Source organism: Ambystoma mexicanum, chromosome 3q (assembly GCF_040938575.1).
Source record: "Ambystoma mexicanum isolate Mex_15411 chromosome 3q, UKY_AmexF1_1, whole genome shotgun sequence".
Lineage (NCBI taxonomy): Eukaryota > Metazoa > Chordata > Amphibia > Caudata > Ambystomatidae > Ambystoma > Ambystoma mexicanum.
In genome coordinates, this window is record NC_090926.1 from 597166460 (window position 1) to 597179249 (window position 12790).

Below are 12790 nucleotides of genomic sequence, written 5' to 3' on the forward strand. Positions count from 1 at the left end.
CGGTACCGGACGATTTGAATGCGTAGAAAACACGAGCACATAGAGCAGATGAGTACATAGAGCGGATGAGTGCATAGAGCGGAGGAGTCCGGGGAGCGGGTGAGTCCAGGGAGCAGATGAGTGCAGGGAGCTGCTGAGTGCGGGGAGCGGGTGAATGCGGGGAGCGGGTGAATACGGGGAGCGGGTGACTGCGCACGGTGGGTGAATGTGAAATACAGGCGCAGACAGGATGCATGTGTGGGGCAGACAGGAGTGCACGTGTGGGGCAGTCAGGAGCGCGCTGGGCGGACTGGAATGCATGAGTGCGTTGAGCAGACTTGAATGTGTAGCGCTGTCGGGGACGCATGGAATGAACAAAAGTCCGTAGAACGGACTGGAGCGCATAGAACTGCGCGACGTACATAGTAAGGTCTGGAATGCAGGAACGTTTGAAAGAGCATGTAACCCATCATATCACACCCCACGCTTACTCTCTTCTTTACACCACCACTCAACTAGAACACAGAGATACTATGACACCATTCGTTATAACTGTTCTCATACCAACACCTCCCGCTCACTCCCCATCACTCTAAGTAAACATTGCTGGTTACACACCCACCAGCCAGGCGTTCTCCTCAGGCCTAACAAAGCCACAGTCGGTCTGGATAAATCCTGCCAGAACGAACACATACCCCAGACCTCAACCACCACACCTACCGCTAAGAAGCAGCTACTTCACGTATACCGCACCAGCTGCACACATACCCGGTGCGCACACGCGCCGTTGACGCTCCCTACTCTCTTTACTGACCTGAACCTCGGTTCCCAAGGGCATTCAACCTACCAGCGCCTTCAGACCATACCAATGGTATATAAGGCGCTATATAAGTGCAAAATAACATAACATAACATAACAGATGTCTAACTGGAAATACACTGGGATTGTGCCAATTGTGAGTATACTGAGATTATAAAACTAGGAATGTACTGGGATTGTCAAACTTGTATTTTACTGGAATTATAGAGGATTTGTCAAATCAGGAGTACATTGAGCTAATTAAACCTGGCAAGTTAGTTAAATTTGGGGGCATTCTGGGATTGTCAACTGGGATTTTATATTCTGGGTGTATGACCATTTTGTCAAATTGAGACTGTGTTGGGATTGTCAAAAAGGGGCATGCACTCACATTATAAAAATAGGGAATGTCGAAGTGGATTTATTCCAGGATTGCCAGTCTTGATATATACTATGATTCTGCATATAGCGTATACACTGGAATTGTGCAAAACTTAAATATGCTGAATTGTCAAACTGGGAGTTTACTGGGTTTGCCTAATGAATATGCCAATATGTCAAACTGGGGGTATACTGGAATGTACTGGGTCACTCAAAATGGGAATATACGTTGATCATGAGAACTGGGAATGGCAAACTGGCAGTATACCGAGAATGATAATAAGAGAGCATACTGAGGTTGTTAATGTAGGAGTATACTGAGATTGTCTAGACTAGTCCTATAATGGAATTGTACAAACTGGTATATATTTGAATTCCAAAACAAAAAAGTGGGAGTTAACAAGAATAGAATACACTATGATTGTCAAATTGGCAATATACAGCATTTGTCAAACTTGGAGCTTAAAAAGATGGCCTCATTAAGAGTTGGGTGGTGCAGCTCAAAATGGCCGTAATGAAGCGGTAAGAGAGGTACCGCTGCATTACCACCACATTACTGCACAACTATGGTTTTAGCGGTGGGGTGGAGGAAAAAGCTCCGGTAAAATTCTGCAGGTAATTTTCCCACCTTACCAGCAAAAAACTGCCATTTCGGCATAATTACCGCTGGCATAATTATCACCAGTGGTAATTCTGCCAAAATCACCATGGAGTCCATAAATGATGACTAACACTGCCATACTGCCGCTTGCAATACAGTAGCAATTTCGCTGGACGAAGTGGCAGTAACAGTAAATCCATTAGGTGGTATCTCAGTAGTAAACCCGCTGAGATACCACCAAACTCATAATGAGGCCCTATGTCATGTCATGGTATGCTATTACATGATGTCATGATATGCCATAACATATCATGACATAACATGGCATGGCCAACCATTATAAAGGAACTAGATTTAGATTTATCAACCTCAGAAGGATGAAAGGTTGTCTGCCCTGCTGCGGGATTCAAACTTGAAAAGTGCAGGCTACCCTCATGCCAGAGACCACAGCTTAACATATCATAACATGAATAATATATGTTATGTAATGATAGGTGCTATCATATTTCATTATGTCATGTCATGCATGATACGTCATGGTCTTTATAAACTGTGAGTATACCATGACTTCACAAAAAACTGGAGGTCCACAGTGGGTATCAGAGATCTGGCCCGCGGAACGTGAATGACAGCGATGAAGTGCGGGGATGTGGAGCCAGCACGACAGCGATAGAGGATGCTTTTAGTGCTGGCTGGCACAGTGCAAGGCTCTGCACTGGTGTGAGGCCTGCTGCAGTGACCACCCTTGCGCTGGAGTTAGTTCCAGTGCTAGTGGTGCTGCGGGTGGCATTGCTCCAGGACTGTGGGCAGCAATATTCTGTTATTATACTTTGGCTACAATTACCAGGGCAGACGCAATAATCCAAGCTGCGCGGTTTTAGTCATGACAGGAAGACAGGAATTGTGGGTTTTGGGCACACTGACCAGATATGTGCTTCTGTGAGGGTCAGTGCCAGCGGAAGGGCATATGCCCTCTTTCTACTGATGCCTTCACTAGTGCAAATCCTGACGTCAGTTAGTGCATTCTCATGGTTCTGTGTGAATTTGGCAACAAGATTTTGATCGAATTTGATTTCATCGATTTTGTATTTGGTAGATTTTGCCGCAAATATGAGGGGAAGACCTCCCGTAGACCCGCCCCCCCGCCCACATATATTGGCGGCAGAATTTGTTAAAATAAATGCGATGAAATCGAATTCGACAAAATCTGCAGCTGCAAAACCTCCCTGTCGCCATTCTCAATCGGCCCTGCGTCACTAAGACCAGGCCAGGGCTGGCCAATCATTGCCCCTGTGACGGTGGCAGCGAATGAAGGCCTTCCCTCAAGCAGTTCCTAGAGGGAAGTGCTGTCAGAGGCCCCACCCAACCCTGTCTGCTTACACGTTGGCCACACCCACCAGCCTGCTGCAAGCCAATAGCAGGCACTGCCTGAGGGGCAGAGTCCTCTCTGCAGTGCCCACCACGGGCGGTCTCCTTGCTCGTGGCCGCGGATCTTGCCGTGGCTCGTCAGCCAGGCCTCTCTCTACAGTAGAATGTAAAGCCTGAGGGGAGGGAGCAGGCACTGGCGGTTTAAATGTATATATTGCAAACTGTCAGGGTGGCAGGGCATCAGAGAAATTGCTAATTATCTGCAGAGTAGGCATAAGCTAAACTAGCAATGATGTGATAAGCATATATCCAGGAAACTGCCATGATGCACCAGATGGGCATGATGGAAGCCAGCAATTGGCACACGCAGTTTGATAACTGGGCATACAGTAAACATCTGATGATGTCCTAAAATGGTGTAGTGCCAATAAGATTCGAACAAAGCATGATGGCAACTGGCAATGATATGCGAGTTAAGCTCAAATATACATAAAACAAAAGTAATGTGTATTCTTCAAAATATTGGGCACCTTGTAGAGCCATTGCCATTTGGATATAATATGTTCCATTGGGAACGCCTTGGAGTGTGCTGTCATCCTTGATGCTAAGGCATGCCAACATCAATGAATATGTTCAATAACTCGGTGGGTGAATACATAGCCAAGTAAATAAGTGAGGCTGCTATGCCCTGGCCCCTAGTGGGCATATTCTCAGTCTCTAGTCCAGATGCTAGTAATATTCTCCTGCTCTATGCACTTCAGGAAATGGATTCCAGTGGGTGCGTTACAAGCAATTACATGAAGCAGAAAAGGCGGGCATCTCCCTCTCCTGTTAATGTGGGGTACAGTCTGGGGGTCTAAATTCACCTGTCGATAAACACACAACGAGGGGATAGAAAGGGTATGTCTCTTACTGTATCTCTCGAAGGACTCGTTACTCTCCTGAGAATCTGGGGAGAAAGAGAAAACGGGGTGTTAGCCGATATCAGGTCTTCGAAGAGCTCTGACTCTTTAACATGTAAGATCAAGGGGGCAAGAAGATGGACAGAGGAAACAAGGAGAGGTAAAGATAAAAGGGGCACCAGATACAATAGTACGAAAAGAAAAATATGAGAATCAAACAGAAAAAATGAAAGAGGGGAAATGAGAGTGGGAGGAATTGAGTTATAGACATAGACAAAAACATAGCAGAGGAAAGGAACATGGAAATAAGGAAACTTGAGAAAATAGAGCAAACGATGGAGGACAAAAAAACGAACACTGGAAAGACAAAAAAACTCAACAGAAAAGGGAAAATGCAAAAGAAAGTGTACACGAGATACATGGGAAGAATGGGGAATTAGCAGGAAAAAGAGAAAAGAGTGAGAAAAGCAGAATGAATTAGAAAAAAGGAGGAACCGTGAAAATATTAGGAAATAGGTTAAAAAAAGAGAAACACAGGATTGAAAACTTGAAAATGCTAAATACTGGAGACACACGTACTGCACATGTGGATTCCAGAGGCAGATCGGGTTTCTGCAGTTTGGCTGGAAGTAATCTTTTCATACACACACACACACACACACACACACACGATCCAGACTGGGTACATCGTGAGAGAACAGCAGGAAATTCCAGGGAGATTTCCTCATGTCCCTTCCACGGCAGCCCGCAGGAATGCTGTGCATTCACTATCTCGATTGTATGCAGAGGCGCATGGATGTATTCCACATGTGTAGTAAGGCAGGGCACAGTCTGCAGAGCTCAGATTGGGATAACAGAGGTTGCTCCACGACAGGGCTGAGGTGCATTGGCAGAGCTGCACCGTACTGCTACATCCGGGCACAGTATTGAGGTACTTTACAGAGCTGTGTGTCTGTCCCAGTGCTGGAATAGCACAGCCCTCTGTAGATCAGAGTTGAGTTGCACTGGCTGAGCTGGCTGTGGATTGTTGTACTGTAATGGGGGTGGGTCTTACACCTCACTACTTAGCAGCGTTGACAGAGATGTGAGCAGGCAACAGTACTGAAATATCAGGACTGAGTTGCATTGGCAGGGCTGTCAGCGCATCACAAAACCATCGGTGCCTACTGAGAGGATAATCGTGTGTTTGCAGAACTGCGTAGGGTTCCCAATGCAGGGTTATTTGGGGGTGCTGCCGTCCAGATTGAGGCACATCAGTAGAACTGTGTTTGGGTACTAAGAGCAGAGTAGCAGGGGGGTTTTACAGGGCAGTGCCGAGGTGCACTGGCAGAGCTGCGTGTGTTTCCCAGTGGCGAACTGGTAGAGGGGCTGCAAAATGGAGGGTCCTAAGCCGAGCTGTGTGTGTGGAGACCCAGACCCTGGAATTGCGATAGTGCCGAGAGGTGGGCTAGGCGTACACCGACAGATGTATTTGTATTTCTGCCTGCAAGAATTGGGGTGAATTGCTAGGGCTATGTGAGGGCCCCATTAGTGGAAAAGCGAGGGTTTTGCAAGTCAGTATTGAGTTGCACTGGAAGACCTCTTGTGGGAACAAGTACTAAGATAGCACTGGGGTGCTGCGGGGCAGGATTGACGAGCATCAGAAGGAGCGTGTGGTTCTGTGCACGTGTATAGCGCCACATTTTACTGCTGAGCACTCGGGAATCCGAGGATGGACGAGGCTGGACTGCTCGTGGTCGGACGGTAACCCGCCCCCTCAAACCGCTTCACCCTTCTGTGGCTTTCTTACCGTAGCTGAGTGTCACGGTGGCCAGAGTGATGACCAGAGCGAAGATAACGAGGGTATGCATGGCGCGCTCTCCGGTTCCGGGTCTTGGGCAGATCTGTGTGGGATGTATCCGGTCGTGTTTCGCCCTCTAGTCTTCAGCAGGATCCCGTCTGATAGTAGGGTCAGGTGCAGCAGTCTCTGAGGAGCAGAAGAGAATGCGCACTATTTATGTGGGATCCGATATCTGGGCTGGGAAGTTAGTCTCTGGGTGGGGCGTCTGGGAGAGGGAGTAGGCAGGGAGGGAGGTGTTTTGGCAGCAAGTTGTAGGGGAAAACATTTCTCAAAACACTTTATTGGAAGGTGATAAAATAACATACCGGAGCTGGGGGAAGAGGGTGGGCGGATTTATTGGGAAAGTGGAAAATGGAGGGGGGAGAAGCAGGAGAAATTGAAGAGAAGTAGAGAGCAGGGTGGCAAAGAGCATTAGAAAGGAAAGCAAAGACGGAACATACAGAAACATGGGAGGCGAGGAGGTCCCTGAGAGTAGAAATACTGGCAGAGTTTGACAACTTCATGACCCCATGTGTCACCCTCTGCACACATCACCACCCCGTGCACTCTCCTGCAACAATGGGGCCAAGCTCAGGAGGTTCAAAGCATCTTTAATGCGAGATTCTGCCTCATGCCAGCCAAGCCTCCAGTTAGGTGTGATAGCCAGGATCTTAGCTAGAAGTGTGGGCAATGGCATTGTCCGGATGATGGGCTGAGGCCATTGGCTCGCCATATTTCTACAGGCAGATATCGTGCACCTGGTCAAGTAGCCTCCAGGGGTAAAGAGCCTTGACAGCTTTTCCCCTCATTCGGGCAGTTACCTTGGCAACATCTTCAGAGTGTTGAATGTGATATACAAATGAACCTAGTGGCTCTCTGGTGCCCGTCCCAGTTTCCTTTCAGCTTTGACTGATGGGTCCCATTGAGTTTCTGGTCTTGGTTAAGGCGGAGAATGAACCCATTTCCTTCTAAACACATGCCACATAACGGCAGCTTCTTTGTCTTCCCGCCACTACGTTGACCCTGCCAGATAAGATATGGTATGAAATGATATTTTATTGGCTGGATATTATAAGTATTTATGTTCTTGCAAATCAAGCAAGAGGTAGAAAATGAATTTATGATCGCCTAAATAGAAACACATTTATCTGTGTAGGCAAATGAGTTTAATTTGCATACCTATTTAAGCAATCCCACAGGAAACAACTTCTGTGTATTATTTGCCATTGGCTTTGGGTGCAGTTGAGGCATCAGGCATTAAAATGTAGGATAGGTGCAGTGTCGCTGGCGCTGACCCGAGGTTGGCGGTGATGACTTTGGCTGCATCTACAGGTTGGCTGGTGATAGTGCTGGCCACAGTTGCCTTTTCCAAAGGTTGGAGATAATGACATTGGTCTATTGGAATAGGTGACATTGGCCACGGGATGGTAGTGATGACACTGGCCAATGATTGGCGGTGGGGACATTAGGCTCAGATTATGGATCATGATTCTAGCTTTGTGTACAGGTTGGGCGATGGAATTAGGCTAAGCAGCAAGTTGAGTTAATGCTGTTCACCTTGGAACTTGGAACCAAGTAAGCTGTTAATTTGGGCCACATGTTGGAGGCAATGCCCCGGGTGATTGCTAAGGGCTGCTTCAGTTAGCCTTGCCCACAATCTGTGCCATTGTCAGTGTTCATAGTTGAGGTGAGGTCCACATATTGGGTTTGCAGGCTTTGGCTGCAGGTTTGGGGTGATGGACCATTTTTTGGAAATGGTTGGGAGATTATAACTTTCACCTTGATGCCACGGAGTAGCCACAACTGAAATGCTGCAGGGGACCAATATTTCCAGAAGTACATTCATGATTGCATCGCTGTTCAGCTGCAGTACTTTGCAAAATTAATAGCAGTGATCGTTACAAAGTAAATGAGCTGGGTACAGTGACAATGTGGTGTTAGCCAGTAGGAAGGAACAAAGGCCATGTCACCTGTAGGAAAGATGGTTTCAATGAGGACTGCTTTTCACTTAGGAAGGACGAGTTTCTGTGATAAGCTTTTCCCTGAAGAAAGACTCAAGAACAGATGAATGAAATTAAGAGAATACATTGTGTCGCCGGTGGAAAGGATGGACTCTGGGATTCACCTGGAGATATGCAACATGTCACTCAGAGAAGCAACCTGTTCTGCTTCTTCCACCTGGCACCAAGGACAGACAACATGTCACCAGTACTAAGGACAGGTCCTGGGGAGTCACCGGGGGAAGGTGTGGAGGGGGGATCACCAGGGGGAAATAAAATCCAGGGGGAAACAAAAGAGACCAAGGTAGCAAACGGTTCATACAGATGGGGAAACTACGGACCTTAGGAAGGATGGGTTCATCCAGGGATTTGGAATGTGACATATGCCGAAAGAAATGGGCCTGTGCGATGTCTGCAGCGTCTGGAATTTTTTCCTGCAGGAAATAAGGATATCTCTGGGGAAGTAAAAACTCACAAAATGTACAATTGGTTCTCTAAGGTGCATGAAAAAATACAGTAATTGCGAAATTAGGACTGAGGTCTAACAATGGGATGCGGCTAAAAATGTGATAGGCGTTGCCTAGAACTGGTCCGCATGCACTAAACAATAAATCGTTGAACCCTGCAAGCATGTATTTTGGGTCACTCAGCATCATATAAGGTGGTCTTGTTTCCATCCAGTGTCCATACTGTAAATAAAATCTCTGGCTTAGTTTGCAACTAAATCTTTATAAATAAAACACTCAGTATGAATAATTAATTTAGTCAACTTTTGTAAAAAAAAGTGCTAATTACATGCATGGAAATGTCAACGCGAGCATTTACGTGCGGGTTACTCCCCTGCCTGCAATCTTACACTTTTAGAAAACAACACACTAAAATGAAAAATAAATACAGGCAAAATCACTTTTACTCTTTCATTTTACTCTGTTTTGTTAAAATTGTAGAAGACGTCTGCAAATTGCACTTTTCAAATGGCATTTACAGTGGATTCCTTTGTAACCCACCAGATTTTAGCCGGTGCTAACGGTAGGCTGATTCAGTAGGAATCCATTTGTTTTACACCTGCATGTAATTCTCATATTGTCTAATATGACTTGTGTTTACACTTATTTTGGCACTTTTAAAATAAACTCCATGGAGTAAATGGGCCTCATTCCGAGTATGGCGGTAAGGGATAGCGGCCACCGGTAACGAGACCGGTGGCGGTAATCCCTTACCGCCATACTCCGAGTTCCCTCTGCGCCCTCACCCTTAACGCCTGCTTTGAGCAGGTGTTAAAGTCGAGGGCGCAAAGGGGCCTCCAAACCAATAACGGTGACCGTAATGAACGGTCACCGTTATTTGCATCTTCCCCATTGAGCCCTATGGGGGCTCATTTGGGAATGGGGAAGAGCCTTGGTGAATGGGGAATTACCGCCCCGCCAACCTTGCAATGGGGCGGTGATTCCGCCATCCACCAAGGCGCTGCCGGTCCGGGTACGGCGTCAACCAAGGCGTTAATAGCGCCATTGGTTAGCGCCGTACTCGGAATGAGGCCCAATGACTCTCATTCTGTAACTCATTCACCTATGACCAATGGGAGAGTGACAAATAGGTCCAATGCGAGATTCTGGCTACTTTACAGAGAACCAAAGAGCATTCTGGGAAAATAATAATGACCAACGAGTTGTTTCTTATAGTGATTTAGGCTCAAGTCTTGCGAGCATGTAATGCACACTGGGCTTGGGGCCCATTTTCGTTGTCACACCACTCACCCTAACAGTAAAAGTGTAAAAATCATGAACCATATAAACTCATTTGGACAGGCTTTGTTCTTTGGTGGCGTCTTTGGCTATCCTGCTTGAGAAATGGAGAGTCGAATACAACAGACCCCCTTTCTTTGGTCATCCACCATGACGGTTGAGGTGACCAATGCTGTCTGTGACTACTGCCCAAGGGAGCCGAAGTATTTGTGGGTGGAAAGGTAATTTTTTATATTTTGTGGGGTCTGGACACCCTTAATCCCCCAGTAGTTGCGCCCATGCCTTTATGTTAGCCAGGGTAACGAAATATACATTAGCTTTAGGTTGGTGTTCAGGGCAATGTCATGAGACTTGGGCACCTTTTGAGAGGGTTGTTATGGCCGAGTATTGGGGCACGTTTCTTCACTCGCCCTTGCCCCCTTTCTTGTAATGCCCTTGGTATTCTCCATGTACAGTGTGCATGTGTGACTTACCCCCATGCTTATTTTATTTTGTTTCTCTAGCATCAGCCACCCCAACACATCCATAATTTGCTGACCCTCACTTGACAGGGAAGGCGTTTTTCTGTGATTGCAGCACTTGCTAGGCAAAATGTTAATCTATGCTGGGGTTGAGTTTTTATTTTATGTCTCTATGTTGACTGAATTTAGTTTTAGGGGTGCTGGCCCACAGCTGCTTGTCTCGGTGGGTGGACTCTGACCCTGTGGCATTGGTAGTTTGGCAGAGGGGGGTCTAGCTGTGTTATGGTACTTCAGAACATAAATTTGTCTTGATGCTGGTTTCAGGGGTTTGTACTTTGCCAACTAAGAGTGGGTGTTGTTTTAAGATCTACAGCTACAGATACTGGGATTATGATGTCATGTCGGGTTAAGATAAATTGTCTTAGAACCTGTCCTTCTCCCTGATTTCTCCCACTCTCGGTCGAGGAGTGTTAGGGCGTTATGATGTCACTATGGTTCAGCAGGAGGAGCATAGCCACGCTTTAAAATTTTTAGTATGGTGACCATGGATCTTGGTGACACCAAGTCCTCGAAATATGTCCCTCTGGGTCCTGTAGGTAAGTGATCTGTGCGCTGTGGCTCCCAAAACTTAAGGATTTCGATGTTCAGCTGGATTCTTGAGGCCTCTATATTTGCTCCACCACCTACCTGGTGGATCCTTGACACTTGTGTGACTGGTTCCTATTGGGTCACATGGGACAGTAAACATGTTCCCCCCACTGTTTATGATAGTATCCTCAGAGTCAGTGACTCCTATTTGTCCCTCAGATGAGTGCACCAGGTACGGCCTCAGTCCCCGCGGGCAGTGAGCTTATGCCTGGGTTCTGCATGATTCCTGAGCCTGGTGGCTCCTGCCTCCAGTGCCTAGTGCAGCAGAACATGTTGCCCGGCTTCTGAGAGCCCTGCTAGGCCCTGGTGCACTCATTAAGTCTCACTGCCAGTCTAGCACTCCCCCAGGCCTGACCCTTGCATGACAACCACCTGCCATCTCTCGAGCATTTAACTAGTCTAGTCTCTTGCCCAGTCTCAGTGACTCCCCGTGTTAAGCATTCCTCCTCGCAGGCCTCTTGTCCAGCATTTCTCAGCCAGGCCCTTCGCAGCATTCAATGATCCTTTATACATAGAGTGAGCCCACGCGCCCATCACGTGCCTAGTTGCCTGAACAGCATCCATCTAGTCGTGCTTTCTGTCTGCACTCAACTAATCCTGCCTCCTGCACAGAAAACACTGAGTGCCCTTTTTTTTGGCTAGTTCTCAAAGAACATTGTCACATACCCAACACAGATTTAGGCATGCTTCCTGTCGAACACTAGCCCAATACTTTGCCATACCCAGTGCTTACTCAAGCATGCTCCCTGCTTAGAACATAACCAATCCCGCCCTTACACAGCCCTCACCCAGGCCTGCCCCTTAACTTGCAATCACACTCCTATGCCCAGTCATTCCATTTGTATACCTTCCAGCCAACCCTCACTTAGACACCCGGGCCTGCCAAATCCCTCACCTAGTCCTGCACCCACCCCTCCCTCTCTCTCTCCAGGCCTGACAATCCCTCTCCTAGTCTTGCACCCTCTCTCCCCAGGCCTCCCAATCCCTCGCCTAGTCCTGCACCCGCTCTCTCCAGACCTCCCAATCCCTCGCCTAGTCCTGCACCCCCCCTCCCTCTCTCTCTCCAGGCCTGGCAATCCCTCGCCTAGTCCTGCACCCTCTCTACCTAGGCCTGCCAATCCCTCGCCTAGTCCTGCACCCGCTCTCTCCCGGCCTCCCAATCCCTCGCCTAGTCCTGCACCGGCTCTCTCCAGGCCTCCGAATCCCTCGCCTAGTCCTGCACCCTCTCTCCCCAGGCCTGCCAACCCATCGCCTAGTCCTGCACCTCTCCCTCCCTCTCTCTCTCCAGGCCTGGCAAGCCCTCATCTAGTCCTGGACCCTCTCTCTCTCTCTCTCTCTCTCTCTCTCTCTCTCTCTCTCTCTCCAGGCCTGCCAATTCCTCGCCTAGTCCTGCACCCTCTCTCCCCAGGCCAGCCAATCCCTCCCCCTCTCTCTCTCCAGGCCTGGCAAGCCCTCTTCTAGTCCTGAACCCTCTCTCTCTCTCCAGACCTGCCAATCCTCGCCTAGTCCTGCACCCTCTCTCTCCAGGCTTGCTAATCCCTCGCCAAGTCCTGCACCATCTCTCTCCAGGCCTGCTAATCCCTCGCCAAGTCCTGCACCATCTCTCTCCAGGCCTGCCAAACCCTCGCCTAGTCCTGCACCCTCTCTCCCCTGCCCAGCCAATCCCTCACCTTGTCCTGCACCCCCTCCCTCTCTCTCTACAGGCCTGGCAATCCCTTGCCTAGTCCTGCACCCTCTCTCCCCAGGCCTGCCAATCCCTCGCCTAGTCCTGCACCCACTCTCTCCAGGCCTCCCAATCCCTAGCCTAGTCCTGCACCCTCTCTCCCCAGGCCTGCCAATCCCTCGCCTAATACTGCACCCCTCTCCCTCTCTCTCTCTCTCCACGCCTCCCAATCCATCACCTAGTCCTGCACCCCCCATTCTCTCTCCAGGCCTGCCAATCCCTCGCCTAGTCCTGCACCTGCTCTCCCCACGCCTCCTAATCCCTCGCCTAGTACTTCACCCGCTCTCTCCAGGCCTGCCAATCCCTCGCCTAGTCCTGCACCCTCTTTCTCTCCAGGCGGCCTGCCAATCCCTCGCCTAGTCCT

The 12790-nt window shown here is 48.5% G+C and overlaps 1 protein-coding gene across 1 annotated transcript in view; it reads right to left on the reverse strand.

The window, feature by feature from the left end:
- Positions 1–12790, reverse strand: part of MGP (matrix Gla protein) — a 41255-nt gene that overhangs the window by 20420 nt on the left and 8045 nt on the right. Inside the window, exons 2-3 of the mRNA XM_069654456.1 lie at positions 5820–5996; positions 4042–4077 (exon numbers count right to left, since the gene is read on the reverse strand). Coding sequence (XP_069510557.1) covers positions 4042–4077; positions 5820–5880 — 97 coding nt within the window. The 5' untranslated portion in view covers positions 5881–5996. The remainder of the gene's footprint in view (positions 1–4041; positions 4078–5819; positions 5997–12790) is intronic.